General features: G+C 41.7%; 1 protein-coding gene across 1 annotated transcript in view; it reads right to left on the reverse strand.

Annotated features, from left to right (window-relative positions):
* cntln (centlein, centrosomal protein) overlaps positions 1–16,486 on the reverse strand; it is a 132,474-nt gene that overhangs the window by 72,614 nt on the left and 43,374 nt on the right. The window contains exons 11-13 of the mRNA XM_084715207.1: positions 14,367–14,486; positions 10,176–10,297; positions 1,917–2,033 (exon numbers count right to left, since the gene is read on the reverse strand). Of these exons, the coding sequence (XP_084571333.1) occupies positions 1,917–2,033; positions 10,176–10,297; positions 14,367–14,486 (359 nt within the window). The remainder of the gene's footprint in view (positions 1–1,916; positions 2,034–10,175; positions 10,298–14,366; positions 14,487–16,486) is intronic.

Raw genomic sequence — 16,486 nt, forward strand, 5'->3', positions numbered from 1 at the left:
AGAGACAAATGGAGAGTTTAAACAGAGACTCTCCTCTAAAGCCCGCCACTAGGCATTTAAAGCTTTATAAGGGGCCTTTATTTGGCCCTAAATTCTTCAGCTGCCAGGAGTTAATTAGCCATTAGTGGATAATTTCTAACACTTATCTAGCATAACCTTCACAAGCACAATCGTTATAATACGGTCAACGGAACAACAAGCTGCAACTGCTTGCCCCAAGAGTTTTCTGGCAGTTATGCTTCCACAAACTCTTGTTGTTGTAGCACAGTGAAGTACACACTTTCGCCCTCTCCGTTGCCCCTGGACAGAAATCTGCATTGCAGGAAAGTAAAGCTGTTTGGTTAAGCTGGCTTTGTCCATAGTCCCAACAACCCTATCTGCTCCTTCTCACACCAGGTATGGAAGAAAGCGAGGTGCGGAATAGAGATGGGCAGTGAGTGTGCTTTCGCTTAGTTTAACACACTGAGCTGTGCGTGTGTGCAGATGTGTGCCCTGGAACGGAGAGTTTTTCTAAAGCACAAGTTTAAAGACCCCAGCCAAGTTTACTTTGCACCAGCCACCCGGGTAAGGAGGGGCCCTGGGGGCGGGAATGGAGGAGATGAGGTGGAGCTGGTCAGGGGCACATGAAGGGGATCAACACTAACCCCGGAGGACAGGCCAGTTACACACCGAGGAAAGAGGCCAGCCGCTCTCCGTCCCTCGTGGTTTCCCCTCGCAGGTCAGTTCCAAGGACCCCGCGTGTTCACTGCAGCCTGCTCGCCTCCCTTCCACGCCCCTCCACCCCCAGACCGTCCAGTTCCCCGCTCCGCTCAGCTCTAGTCGTGGCCGGGCAGGCAGGCAGGCGGATGGACATCCCTTAACAGGCAGCATCGGCGGCACTAGGGCTGCTAGCCTGTAATTAGCTCGGACAGCTCAGGCTTGGAGAGAGGCAGCCGGGCTATATCATAATGAGCTCAGCTGGGATTAGGAGGACAGGGCAGGGGGGTGAGCAGAGGGGAAAGCGGTAGAAGGAGGGTGGTGGGGGTGGGTGGGGGGGGCAAGTACCAGAATTCTGGCCTCAACCTACTGCAGCATCACAGAGGGCCAGAGGGAGGCAACTGGGAAGACAAGTCGGAAGAGGGGAAGAGGAGGGTACAGACGCACAGGATAGAGGAGGGGAGAGGTGAGGAGAGGTGAAGGCTAGGGGAGATAGGAGAGAGGAAGACTGTGGCTTTAGGCCAAGCTTTGTGGAGCATCATAGAGGGTCAGTGTTAGTGGTACGGTTACAGGGGCTTCTCAAGATCAAACAAGGCAATGGTTATACTAGTACACTCAGAGACGGACTGAAAGACAAAGACAGGAGGAAAGACAGAGAGAGAAGGGAAAAACTAAGTAACAAAGAAAGGCACGAAAAAGTTACCCTGTGCTCAAAATAGTCACCAAACTCTTGGTCAACATTTGAGTTAATAACACTACCACAGCTTAAAGACTATAAGTAAAGTATCTTATTGACACTCTCTTAATAACACCAGGAACAGGACAGCCGTTTGGCATAAATGTTCCATTAAAAATGCAATTATTTCACAAAGACACAGCCAGGGATTCTGATAATGTGATTTTACTTCCTGCACTTTTATGTGTGAATTTTTGGGCAGCCAATTTTACAAATGAGCACAGAGTCTAATGATCTTGCTTTGGCCCCCGCTGGCTGGTAATGATGTGGAGGGCTAGGTGGATGCTGTGAAGTTGGGAAGGGCACACTCAAATTTTAACACCCACAAACAAGAAGGGACAGTGGGAGTGTATGTCAGCATGAGTAGACACGTGTAAGAAAGAGAGAGAGAGAAGCATTAAATTCATGTGTATGCACACTCAAGCGTCCGGTGCTGGTATTATCTATGTTTTAGCCAGCCAACTTTTGACAGCAGGTGACTTACTTTTCAATGGAGAGCTTCCTGGTGAGGTTTTTCAAGTAGGCCAGCTCATTCCACACCGCATCACTGTTCTCTTGTCTGAGCTGCCATGGTTCTGCACGTTGGATCCGTCCACCTGGTCTGGACACACACACATACACCGTATATATATATTTAATTAGGGCTGCCCCTGAAGAGTTGACTAAACTGTTAGTCGGTGAGAGGAGTCTTTGTCGAACAACTTTTTGTTCATCTCATCTCATCGAAAACATTATGCCTCTGGCCACAGCTGTCACCAGCATATGAAACATAAAAAACCAAACAAACTTAAAACTCCATTAGGCCTAGGGGATTGTTGCACCATGTACCTTTTCTCTTGCAATAATAATATATTAGTAATAATAACTTAACTTTTGTATCACATTTCAAAACCACCATTAAAAAGTGCTTCACAGACATGGACAATTAAAGCAGAGCAATAATGAAACATAGCACCACCTTCACAAATAACAAATAAAATAGATGAAAATAGATAGTAAAGAAGATAATGGATAAAAATATACATAAAAGGACAGACAAAGTTAGAAAAAGATAAAATCATGAAGAAAAGGCCATATGGTAAAAATTAGTCTTAAGAGACAACTTTAAAGAAGACACTAAATTTTTTAGTCTAAGTTCTTGAGGTAGCCGATTTGAGGGCTAGCTAGCCAATGAGGACTAGGTGGGTGAAGACTAAGGGTTTGAGATTTTATAGCAAAAGCCTTGTCACCCTTAGTCTTCACCCACCTAGTCCCCATTGGCTACCTAGCCCCATGCTAAAAAGGTTATGCTCACAGTGAACTTACTTGCTGCAAACTATACCAGCAAGAAAGCTAATAACTTAAGATCCAACTGACAAATTACTAAAATATTTTAACTTGATAAAACGTATACGTAAACCAGTCAGATTTAAAAACATATATTGTAAAACATGGATTAAAACTGAATAAATATTTATAAAAATGTCAGTCATGTGTTGTGTGTTGCACAAACCCACACAACGCTGATGGACACAAAATCACCATGAGGAAATATTCCACATCGTAACACTGACATCACCAGTGCACTGCTGCCAACTGTACTGTAGCTTCCATTAGCTAGTAAGATTAGTTAGTAGTCCTCTAAAACCGAGACAATCTCTGAAACCGATGGAGGCCAGTTTGACGAACTAGGGTACAGTACCAAGGTGATTTACAGCAGCTCTGACCAGGACTCAGACTCCAGGGACGGTGAAGACACAGCTGTTTCGGGCAAGGACAGGAGGCTTCAAGTTAAGAGTGAATTTTTAGCAAGTTAATTGGTAAGTATCCATCATCCATCCAGTTGATAAGTTCACAAGTAATGTTATTTGTTTTTGTGAAGTTGGAATATATTTGTTTCTGTGTTTTCAATAACAAGACTTGTGTGTGGTTTTGTAAGGTGCATCGTGTTAAAATAAATTAACAAAATCTTCAGTCTCCATCTTGGTTGTTCCAACACATTCCACATCATTCCTGCTTCTGCTGTTATAATTTTAACATGCGGCTGACGATGCGCCCCAAAAAATATATATATGAGTGATTAAAATCATATCATAAGTGTACCAGTCGACCAATGGCCTGAACTTACAACTACTAGTCGACTAGGAAAATCTTTAGTCAGGGGCAGCCCTACATATAAATTGAACAGATAGCCTCACTTACGGCACACACATGGAAAGCAAACATACTAACAAGGGAAAATGTTTGGTACTGTACATTACCTTGCAGCCTCTGGACAATTCACATGGGGTAACAAGGCCCCTTAGTCTCCCTCTGTTTTTGTTATTCAGCCATCTTTAGCAGTATTCAAATGAGCAGCCTTGACTTTGACATTTCAGTGGCAAATCATGTACACACGTATGCATGTTTGTTAAAGCCCAGGGCACTGCCCGTGTGGCAGGGCGGTGGACCATTCCCTGAGTGCCATGCAAATGTAAATAATGGCGAAAACACACTTGCAAACGAGGTCATTCAAATGTCTACACCTCACTTATGAATACTTAATGACACTTTGTGCTCAGTGGCTGCCCCCTCTATTGAACTTCCCCTTCAACTCACACACATACACACACACTGTCCCTGCTGCTCCCAGTTGCATCCCTGCACACACCCAACTCATCAATCAGTCTTAGCCCACCACATTCAATTCCAATTAGCCTTTAATTTGTAAGCTAAAATGCCTTTTAGTGAGAAATCCACAGATTGCAAAAGTAGCCGATGAGAAGTAAATGCCATTTTTTGTAACGCGCACATACATTGACACACAATTTCTCATTTTTACTCAATCAATGCAGTAGAGGTGTGGAAATGGATTGTGAGGGTCACTGCTATTGCGGAGGGCTCCTTTTCCCGTGGTCATTATTGGCTATGTAGACAGAGCCACACTACGCTAATACTAGTTAAACCCCGGTGCCTGGGAGTTGGAGGCTATTGAGGAACTGCAAATGTTTTCATTTAATACTGCTAATGCCCCTGTGAGCAATTTGGAGCCCTTGAACTTATTCGTAGTGTATGTGTGTGTGAGTGTATAAGTGTGCTGTCTGTGGGCTTGGGTTCGTTTCCCAGAGTGCAAAGCTACTTAACAGATAATCTCACTGTATAGTCACAGAGATTGATACACTGTTACTCATTCTACTGCAAGCGCACAGCAAATACAGCCTCAACTATCTTCATACTGCCTGGAGCTTTGATATTTTACCCACAGCTCTGTTTGAATTGTCTCAGTGCGATTTTTAGGTATGTAGTGTATCAACTGCATTCCTTATGAAAGGTGTATGAAGCTTTATTAAGTCACGGTAAAGCTTTATACATTTTAATTTGTTTACAGTGGGCCTAAAAGCTGTTGAACATGAAACCATGAGAGAGCTATCTTCTTCAGGCCTCAGTGCTTCCTCCCCTATGGTATCCTAGTTTCCATTATTAAGCAGGAGGAAATAGAGAGAACTTTTCCACGCCGCTGCGGCTAATTGCTCTGATTCGGGGGGAATCTGTTTATGGGCGCAACTTTGATCAGAGTACGGATGCTTTAATAACCTTTAATTTTATTTGCTCACCCCCATCATCCCCAGTCTGATTAAAAAACTTTTTCCCTTCTCTAATATAAATAAGAAGTTGGCTTTTTTCTCCCTCTCCTTCATGCCATTTTGGGAAAATATGGTGGTAATGGTGAATGGCAGGGTGGTTTCACTGGGACTGGCCGACTGCACACCACCTGCATGCTGATGAACCAACGGACCCTCTGTCTGCCTTGTGATTGGCTGATCATTCTATCCTGGGCGGGACTGGCTATCACACACACTGGTGACGTCACTCAGCAGCCTGCTGTACAGCAACCAATTGTCTAATTCAATACCTTCTCCAGCTGATGAGAGGTGAAGATTGATATGAGGGAAACTAAAATCCAGAAGGTATAAAAAGATTTTGTTAGAGTTGAACACTAATATATTTTATTTGGCGTATACTGTGTATTTAAAGGGACAGTTCAGCCGTTTCCTCTGGCTTGTGGTGCTATTTATCCATCTTTATAGTTTTGGGGTGAGATGTCTGCCTTCTAACCAATATAATGGAACTACGTGGCATTCGGTTTGTCTTGCTCAGAGCCCCTCCCCCTCCCCAAAATGTCTATAACTAAACAGCAATGCCTCTTCGGAAATCATGACCTGGTTACTCAAGATAATCCATCCAGTCCCTGTTGTGAGCAGTGTCATGTAGGAAGTACTGTCTGTGGTGAGAAACTAAACTGGGCAAATACATACCCTTCCAGTCTTCATAAACTTTATCTTCTGAAAAAACTATTTGTAAGATTGACAGCTCTCAAACTCTGTCGAGGCCTCAGCCTTCCTGCTAAGAAAGCGTGACATTCTTTCAGTATATGACATAAATATTCATCACATATGTGTGTTTATATATAAATATTTGTGTTTGCCTTCATCCTTACCATCATTCTTCCACAAATTCTAATAATTTAATTTTCAAGTTCACTCATATAATGCTAGACAGGTTGATCAATTTCACTTCCCTTTTTATAAAATGAAACATGGACAGTTCTCCCTCAGATATTGTGGTGTACATATTGCAAATGGAATGCAAAACTATGTTTTCAAGAGCTTGTTGACTTTTCACTGAGATTTTTAAAAAGAAATGGTCATTACATTTAATTCAGGAGGTGTTTCTTGTTGTCTCTTTTGTTCTTCTGAAATAATGTTAGTGTTAGTTTTTATTAGTATGGTTTTCATTTGTTTGTTTGCATTTTCTTAAAGGGAGGAGAGGTCCCTTGTATAAACCCTTGGCTTCTTGATGTCTCTTAACACATTTTGTTCCTGTACCACTTAACTGTAATTTTTACTAGAAAGAAGAACAGTTCCAACATGAAACTGCTCACAACAAGGTCTGTGGAAAATCTTAAGTAACCAGGTCATTATTTCTGGAAAGAGATGCTGGATTTCAATTTTTCAAATGTATTTTTATAGAGAGAGAGAGAGAGAGAGAGAGAGAGAAAGAGCGAGAGAGAGATAGAGAGAGAGAGAGAGAGAGAGAGAGAGAGAGAGAGAGAGAGAGACATCTCCACAGCTGATATCTCCAAAACTCGGCAACTCACACCAAAACAATTTAGATGCATAAATAATACATAATACTACAGGTAAGAGGAAAACTATGTTTTCTCTTATTTTGGGATGAAGTGTTCCTTTAAACCTAGATATTTTTAAGTACAGGCATATGTGTGTGGCAGGTAAAGAGGGAGACACCTCAGAGTCTTCTCTTTTGGTCCTGCACACAAAAGGGGAACGAAAACGACCCCCCGCATCTTTCCGAAAAGGCAACAACACAGCATGGAAGCTACAGGGAAATCCCTAACAAGCTCGAAATGCAATGAGACTCGACGCCTATCCCCACTGACTTGTTAGGGCCCTGATTTCCAAGCACTAATGGGAGTATTTAAGTCATTTTCTATTGTCTCTCATTCAGGCTGGCATTACCCCAGTGGGTTTACCAGCTATTTAAGGATGGGGCTTAATGCCAAATGAATGCCAGGATCATAACATTGAGTGACTAGCTGGTGCCATGGAGGGCTCTGACTGAAAAGGGCAAAGCTGCCTATTGCATCAATTTTATGTCAAATCAGTCATGAAATACAGATACACTGACAGTGATACTACAAAGTTATTATCATGGACTTGTAGCTCTAAGCTTTTTACCCTTAAAGGGATAGTTCAGATTATTTAATGTGGAGCTGTATGAGGTACTTATTGATAGTCATTTTAAAATACAGAAGTGACACGATAACTCTTGATAACTAACATATCGAGGCAGTGGCAGACCCAACAACTTCTGCGTTCTGCACTGTAAAAATACTAATGTCACCCATGGAGTTTGGCTGGTTTGGAGAGAGTGTGATTTGGCTTATGAGACAATGGTTGTGTGAATATAATCCAAATATAGCATACACTTTAAGTGATACTGAGGTTTGTGGTGGACTTTTTTTTTTAGATTTTTTGAAGACACATTCTACAGTAGTACATTGCTTAACTTCCATGCCAGTACTCCTTTCTGCTTCCCCAAACTGTGATATGCCGCCAGGCATCTACTGTAGGTAATACTAGACTATCAATTAGTACCTCATACTGCCTCATTTGTCTTATTAAATAAACATATGTTTTTTTTTTTCTCACAGTCTTTGACAGAAGTGCATTATTTCACCAGACAGAACATTTCTTTGATAACCTGCTGAAATGTATAACAGCGGCACTGAGAGTTTTCTCTCCCTACATCTCTCCGTCTTTGTTCCCACTGTCTCAGACACATGCTGTTGAGCCGCGCTGAGCTGACATGAGCCGAGTCGAGCCTAGCGCTGAACACGCTCTCTCTCACTCACTCCACTTTCACACGGGCTCACATTGCACTGCTGTTTTCTTTAATTAACCCGGAGAGAAAACAGCTGACGGGGTCAACACTTTGCTCCCGCGCGGCCACCAAACATATGCACCTTTAGTTACATTTTAAAATGGACTCAATGACGCTGTTGGAGAGAAGAAACAGACAGAAAAAGTGGGAAAAGACTGGTGGAGACAATGAAGAGAACAAGACTCTTATATTAATGACATTTTCCAACACATTTTGCGCTTTGTGTAAAAATCCCGTGGTTTCTGGTGAAGATAACAGGTCGAAGCAGGAAATGCCCCCACCCCCCTCCACAGGCCTTCTCAAACACCTTGCACCCCCCAGGACCAGACACCTCCAGCCTCTGGCTCTCACATCCTAATGAACGCTGAGGGAGAAGAGACACAGAAGCGCACACACACTTGGCACAAAACGGCCCAAATTGACTGGGCTTAAAACCTCTGAGCTTTTCAAAGGCAAAGGAAGGAATTTCTCCCACTTTCCCAAATCCAGCACTCAGGTCTTGTCAGACAACATGTGGAGAGCAATGAGGCCCTAAGACTATTTGTGAGTGGTTTCAGAGGGTTGTAGCATTTCACAAGGGCTTTTAACATAAGGCAAGGTGAGTTATGTGCTTTGAAACATCTCTTACTGGCTGCTGCTGGGAGAAACTGGAAGTTATCCAAGTTACTTTGTGTATGCACAGACCCTGTATGTTTTATGAATCCAATCCTGGAGGTTTCGTCACATTTTCTCCCCACTGTATTGTGGGTAGGGATGAAATGAATACCAGTTTCACAATAAACTACAATAACATTCCTGACAATGAGTATTACCATTTCAAATTTTAATTCTAATTTTAATAACCCTTCATTTTAATAATTAAAACAAAGTTTGATTATCAGACAAATCACAGTGAATTAGGGCTGGACGACATACAAAAAAAAAATCACATTGGGATTATTTTGAGGGATATTGTGACATGAGATAAGAGTCACAGTTTCAGTGGAAATGGTATTTTTTGTATTTCCTTTTCACTGAAAAAACAAAACAAAAATTATAATAATGTGATTTTTGCTGGGCATGGTTCAACATTAATGCATGTTTTTTTCACTTGTTTGGTGGGGCAAGTGGGTCAGAAGTCTACTTGCCCAAAATTCAATTTTTACTTGCCCCTGAACAAATTGTTTTATTCATGAGTGGATGTGGAATAACAAAAAATACTAAAGTTATTTGTCAATCTAGGGCTGCAACCTTTACAAGTTTCTTAAAGTCCAAGGGGATGTCTTTAAATGTCTTGTTTTGTCAGTCCATAACACAAATACATTCAGTTCAATATGATAATAAACAGGAAATCTAAGGAAATTTGATAGGCAGAAAAATGCATTTTGTGCCATTTTTGCATGAAACATAGTTTAATATTATTATAAAGTTGCAATGTGATTTTGTTTTTCGTCAATGAAAACCTTGATATCAAGGAGGAGTTGCAATAAAGAGATTTTCAATATTAAAGTTTAAATTATTTCAGTGTGTGCGGTGTCAGTAGTTTTTGAATATTTTCAGCACATATAAAGGCTGACTTTACACAGTGAAACTTTTACGCAATGAGTTGCAAATTGCATGAAACTTAATTTCCTTGCAACTTGATAGTGACACAAAACAATAAAAAATAATCAAAATCTCATGCAACATAATTTAACCGTTAATTTCACTATAATTTTTCAAATAAAAAATGTTATTTTGCTAGATTATATCAAGTGAGAAGTGTCATTGTAACTACGTTTAGATCTTGGTAACTTATTCTGTAACATTTTCTCACTGAATAATATGAGTTTGGATGTGTTGCATTGGATGCATTATTTTTGGCGCAGGCTGGCTTAGTTAGTTAGTTTCATAATGACTTAACCTGGAGAACAGAAAGAGAGCTATTGGTCAATTAATGCTTATTGATAACAGCACTGATTCTCATCAAAATATGTCAAAGCAAAGCAATAACTAAGCTACCAGTAACATGAGTCAGCGGCTAACTGAAATTATATTACTATTATTAATAGTTATAGTTTATAGTGCACATTATAGTTTGATGTCATTATCTGACATGTTAGCAGTTAGAAGTTCAGAGTTTTACAACTGTTGCAACTCAGTTTCAGACAACTTTCAAGTGTGCTGCAGAGGGCGTTACACCATACAACTTTACTACAACCTTTAGTTTCAGCCAACTAAAGTTGCGTGAAAGTTCCACCATGTACAGCCAGTCTAACAATACAATTATAACATGGTAACCAACATTATTTTGGAGCTAAGTCATAGCTAAGTGTGTGACAAGAATTTGTAACAATATACTCACAAGCCATTTGATTTCTCCATCTCTTTCATTTGGTCTCTGACTGCCTTGTAGTTGGTCTGAATCAGACACAAGCGTTCACGGCGTTTATCGTGAGCTCTTCTTAGCTCCTCGTTCTCCTCCACCTGTAAGGCACAATGACAAGATTTTTTTTTTTTCGCCAATAGGTTGTACATGTCAAATGAAACATAACTTAATTGAAAAAGGGAATCAGCTTCATGTAACATTGGCACAGCAGTGTGGCAGGGAAGTTGAGAAAAGCCCCTCACCAGCTACATATTTAAACTGGTCTACAGTTGAAACACCTTTGCCTGACAGAAAGCAGCAGATTCAGATTCTTTTCTCTCTTTGCCTTCCTCCTTGACAAGTGCTCTTACTTGGCAACTGAGACATCATTAAAGGACGACGTTTACATGACGAGTCAATGGGGCCACAGAACACCAACCAGACACACACAGACACTCTTTAACCAGCAAAGAAAGTCACTCATAGGAGTTACCAACTGATGACCAGCACGTGTTGTTTTGGTGGGGGCTGCATCGGCGGGTTTGTTGCTGACACTGTTGTTGACAGCTATTAAAACACAGCAAGATTGGGCTCCAGCTTTAAAGAAGGAGTAAGAGAAGACAACATATAGATTTTTCTTGTCAGGGGCACCCCCTCCTCCCCACCACGCTGACCTTAACAGCGAGGGCGATGGAGAAAACACTTTCAACAGGCAGGACAAACAGAGGTGGAAAGAGAGCAAAGGAAGAGAAAGGGAGGCAGCGGATGGAAATCGAGGGAAGAGAAAGAGAGAGAACAGAGAAATTAGAAAGAGAAGAAAGAGAGAGAGCAAAGCAAAAGGGAAAGTGAAAGGAAGAGTGCAGGACAGGTTTCTGCTTGAGTGGCCAGGGCTAGGGAGAGTTGTCGAGCGCTTTCTGAAGGGAAGGAGCTTGTTTACTGCTGATATGACACGGCTGCCCTGCAGAGAGGGAAATGCGAGCCCTCAGCCCTGTTATTATTAACAAGGACAAAGAGAACAGAGAGCACACAAACATGCACTGGACACACACACGCGCACACACGATGCACACACACACTGCCAATGTGACAAGTATGGATTTTCCCTAGTGCGGATTATTCACAGAGGACATCTGCAAGACATCCTCGGCCCCATCAAGCTGCCCCCAACCTCTCAAAAACAAGGCTCTAATGAAAGGGGCCAGAGCAGGGCAGTGTTAACTGGTGGAACTAGGAGCTGGGGGAGGACACAGAAGAGTTGTGGCTGACTGATGGAGGGAGGTGGGGGGGCAGGATGGAGCAAGTGGCAGGGCATTAGCCACATCATGGCTTCCCAGGCTCCTTATAGAGCTTCCCTTGGGCAGCCTGGCTCTGGTCATCAGGCCACAGACCCTTGCCCACCGATCAATACACCCCCCTTACTCAGCCAGCATACACATCTGTGGACGTTCTCAAGCTGAAAAATAATTACACAGCAACAGCTACTGTTTACTTGAAAGTGTGCGGAAGGAAAAAAAAAGAGGCCATTATTATGAGAATTGTTTGTTTGTCTGCTGCTGTTAGCTGCTAAGGTCAACATGTCAATGGTACGGGCCGGCGTGCCCAATTTGAAAGGCATTCTATCGGAAAGAATTGGATAGGATCAACTGGAGAACAACGAACTGGACACTGGAAAGTACTGTACTGCGAGATGCTGGAGGTTAGGTCTCAACTGCAACTGATGGAGGGAATGTTGCCCAATTCCACATCCAAGCACTAAATCATGCTCTGAACTAATACCCTCATTAATGTAGTCACAGATTTGAGTTGTCTTTCTCTGCATATCTTCGCTAAACGGCCCTCAACTCGTAGACAACGTAAATGGCACCATTAAATAAGACAGCCATGCGTGTCCTCTTGAGTCTACGTTATTACCGTCTGACTAGGTGTCTGCCAGTGATGTAATTCAGACACTTCAGATTTGACAAGAAAATGATGCTTAATGTGTTCTTGGGATTGTCTTCAAAGGGAGATGACCTCTGCATAATCACTCACTCACTGGTCAGCCTTAGAGATGGAAAGGATAAGGAAAGGCAACGAGGAGGACAGCTTTAGGGGAAAGTCCAAATAAAAAACAGACAATGGCAGTGGGAGATATACTCTGCTGACATAAAGTAAAATAGAGGAAGTCAATTTTTGAGACCTTAAAAGAAACATAGGGCAGGGGTGTAAATTAAGTGTATTTTGCTTGCAGTGAATTTGAGAGACAGAGGAAAAAAACAGATATGGGAATGAAGAAGTGGAAGAAAGACGTCATAGAGCATGTGAAGGTTAAAAGACCAATAAAGCTGATTCGTTTAAGGGAAAAACCCTGCTGCAACCACTTTCACCAGAGCTGCTCCTCTCCTGCTGCTTCACTGCCTACGCACGCTCTGTTTGTGTGCGTACACATATGCATGTGTATGTGTGTGAAAGACACTGTGAGGGAAGGTCATTGAGGCAGGCAGTCGCAGCACTGGTGCAATTGAGCCCTTTGGAGACTGTGACTGTTACAGAGCTGCAGACCTTCCTACAATCCCGCAACTGATAGCAGCAATCATGTGAGATGGCCAGAGCAACAAGCAGCTCCATTAGGCCTGTCTGGTGCCCCACATTGTCAGCTGGACACCACCATCCTAGAAAATGTGCCCTATTCAGCAAACAACACCTTTAAGTAGTTCAAAGTCACTGGCAGTCAACAATCACTTGCATGTGAGGAAAACATTGAGACAGAAGATTAAAGTGATAGTTTGGATTATTTGAAGTGGGGTTGTATAAGGAACATTTTGATAGTCAGTGAAGATACGCAATACTTTTTTTGATACCATGACAAAAGGAAAAAGGTCCTAGACACATACAACAGGATATTTTTTTTTCTTTTTCTTCTTCTACCTGCAGCAGACAGAAAAAGTCACAAAGTACAGCTGCAAGCCATAGTTCAAATTTGAACTGAGGTCTTGAATGATCACTTTTTTTATATATATAACTTTGGTACTTTTGATATGTTTGTACTGTATTGTTTTTAAGCATGTCGTATTGAAAAAATATCAATACTTAGATACTTTTGACAATCTTATTACCTACAGTAGTGGGCAGTCTGCACACCCCAGTGTGTAAAAGTACAGAGACGCATGGAAGCAAAGCAATGAACTACCATGGGCAACTTCAGCAGTAAAATGCATTTTAGCTATTTAAAAAAGGTACACCTACAAAAAATTGAATATCACTTTATGTGCATACTATATTTTCACCACTGAACTTTGCCGTCACTCTCTCTAAACCTTTTTTTAGGTGTGATCTTTGCTGACCCTGTCCACTGCAGTTCATTAATTAGTGTCCATGCAGATGCCCCTCTCTGCTTGTCTTGACAGGGGGCTCGCTGACCAGCATCTCCTGAAAGTAATAAACTGACAAGGGGTGGAAAGGATAAATGGTATAGAAAGTACACTGGTATAAATGTCCTGTGGTTTGAATTTTGACTGTACCGTGTGACTGTGGTAGACCTGTCCCTTTGCTTGACCAAAAAGCAACATGATAATAAGTTACAACAAAATGTTAAAAAGCATGGATAAAAAAATCAATAATGTCATATCTTTGCCAAATTTGAAGCTATATGGCAAACTAAGCTAAACAGACTGTACAAGGATAAGTTTTAGTTTTAGCCTGTTTGTATCAATTCACTACAGTACACACAGCGAAGTGGAGGTTTAAAAAAGTCAGACAACAGAAAGTGACAGTGGTGGTGATACTTGATATAAGTCTATAAAGGTTTAATCTTTTTTTCTCTGTATTATTGTAGTTTTGCACATGCAGTTGTCGTACCAATGCTTTATCTCTGCAGAGGAATTTAGACTGAAATCTTAAGATACTGTTACTATCCGTGCATTAAATTATACCATGATAAAAAAAAAAATGAGGCCATACAGCCCAGCCCTACTGATAAGTACATCATGTAACCCTACATCAAATAATCTGAACTCTCTCTTTAAGTAGTTCAAAGTTACTGGCAGTCAACAACCACCCGTATGTGGGAAAAATACTGAAACAGAAGATTAAGACATAAAAGACAAAGATGATGATGTAGGCTGCAGAAAATAAAGGACATACAGTTAACAGATTAATGTAGAGAAAATGAGAGGATATTATGCCTGTTCATCTTTGTTAGCTCGTTACCTTCAACTGCAACAGCTCCTCAAGGTCTTGAATCCTCTGTTCTGCTCCTCTTCCCCTCCCACCACCCAAATCCACACTGCTGGCTGGGGACAGAGACCTGGACCGCTGCACAGGTGCACCCTGGGACAGGTAAGCAAAGAAGCACTGGGGTGAGAACACTTCAGCACACTTCACTTACACACACGCACAAACCCATGCAACAATTAACATCTGTAGAAACACTGAGTGAATGCCAATAATGGAATTATCCATGTTCACTCCATTCCCCTCTCACCTTGAGTAAAACATGCACATTGTCTTCTTCAGTACACACATATGCACACACACAAATGAACGCGCTACCAGAGGAATAAAGCAAGCTGGAGCAGCAGTCCGCAGAAGCTGAAGGGAGGAGGTTCACTTTTGTGTGTGTGTGTGTGTCTGTGTGTGTATGTGCATGTTTGGAAGCGGGAGTTGCAAGCTGAGAGCGGCAAAGGTTTCTCCCTGCGACTGGCTAATGAGTATGTTCATTTCCATTTACATTGTTTCTTTGACAATAATGATGTCCCATTAGGGGAGACTAAAGGGGCTATAGATTCCAGAATGTGCTGGGCTTCATTACAAGAGGTGGGCAGGGAGGCCGCTCTAATTGCTCTACTAGGGGCCTCCAGGTTACACTTGATAGGACAACTGGAAGAGCCGCCGATTAGGAGGGGGGGCCGTTTGCTCGCCAGCCTCTTCTGTAGAAATAAATAAAGAAGTGGAGAAGTGCTGGGGCCGCACTGTAGAAAAGCAGTGGGAACAATATGCTAGTGGAATATGAATATGAGAGGATATGAGGCCCCCTGCGGTGCCAGGCAGGGCTGACCAGATGGCAGGCTAAAATATGCAATGCGACTAAACGTACAACAGTCCTTGGGCTGGAGTGGAGTACAGGAGGTGGTGGTGGAGTGAGAATATATAATGGGATGGTGGATCAATAAGCCCCCCCTATCTTGAAAAACTGTGTTCTGATGGCTAAAACAAGCTTCGTTGTCTCTTAAAGTTATAAAACTTTAGATTTCAGCCCTGGCTGATTTGGTGACATCTTTGGGTACTGTTAGAAACAACAATGCATTTTAGTAATACAGGTTCCAGCTTTCCATTCAAATGATACATGTATCAACCACCAGAGGCAGTAAATATATCTTGAGGATAGGGCACCAATACTGCTCATCAATCTGGATATTTGTCAATACTACTCTCCATAATTTCATTAAAAGATTAAGACATGCAAAGATATGAAAAGTATTTTAACTGGGATAACAGGGAACTGGGCAAAGGGCTGTAGTCATCTCATGAGCAAAGAAGAAAGAGCTTGTCCATAAAAATAACAATGACTGGCCTGCCCCACCTTTAGCCCCTTTTACACTAGACGAAGAAAAAAAAAAAAGAAAGAAAAAAAGCAAACACCCACTAATATCCGGCTTTTGTTTACAGTGGGAAATCTGTCGGCATCTGTCAGTGACTTCTGCGATTCTTCTGCTACTTTTCCATACAGAAGCTGGCTTAGCTTGACTCACATAAACCTAGCACAGTGGTGTTTACATCTGCTTGATGGTGTGTATGCAACTGATGATGCACTCATCAGTTGATAAGTAAAAGTTATTTTATTACCTAAAAGCTTTTATTATGAAAAATCAGAAAATGTTGGGTTTTCATCAGTAGTATCTTAACACAACTTCTATAAAACTAAAAGCAAAGATAAAATAGTAAAATAAAGCAGATACCTGAAAGTACAAACAGCAACGTGGGAAAGAAACTAAACTTCAAACCACAGAGATTCAGGTGGAAGCTACAATAGTACTGAGAGCTTAACACAGAGTTACTTTTAAAAATGCCCTTTTCTCTGCTCCCATGCACAAACATGAACTGAGTCTTGGCTGTGTAGCACACATCAGGAAAACAAACAAACAAACAAACAAACAAACAAACAAACAAAAAAATGCAAACTCACAATGGGAAAAAGGTCAATCACCTATTTTTTAACAGGTTTAGCTGCCGTAGCGGCTTTTCACCAACAAATGGCCTAAACTGTACATACACTGCTCTTCACTACTATGTTTGCAGCAATAATGCCTCTCTCGACTTACACCTGCTAA

Source organism: Lutjanus erythropterus, chromosome 3 (genome assembly GCF_056507025.1).
Source record: "Lutjanus erythropterus isolate fLutEry1 chromosome 3, fLutEry1.hap2, whole genome shotgun sequence".
Classification (NCBI taxonomy): domain Eukaryota; kingdom Metazoa; phylum Chordata; class Actinopteri; order Lutjaniformes; family Lutjanidae; genus Lutjanus; species Lutjanus erythropterus.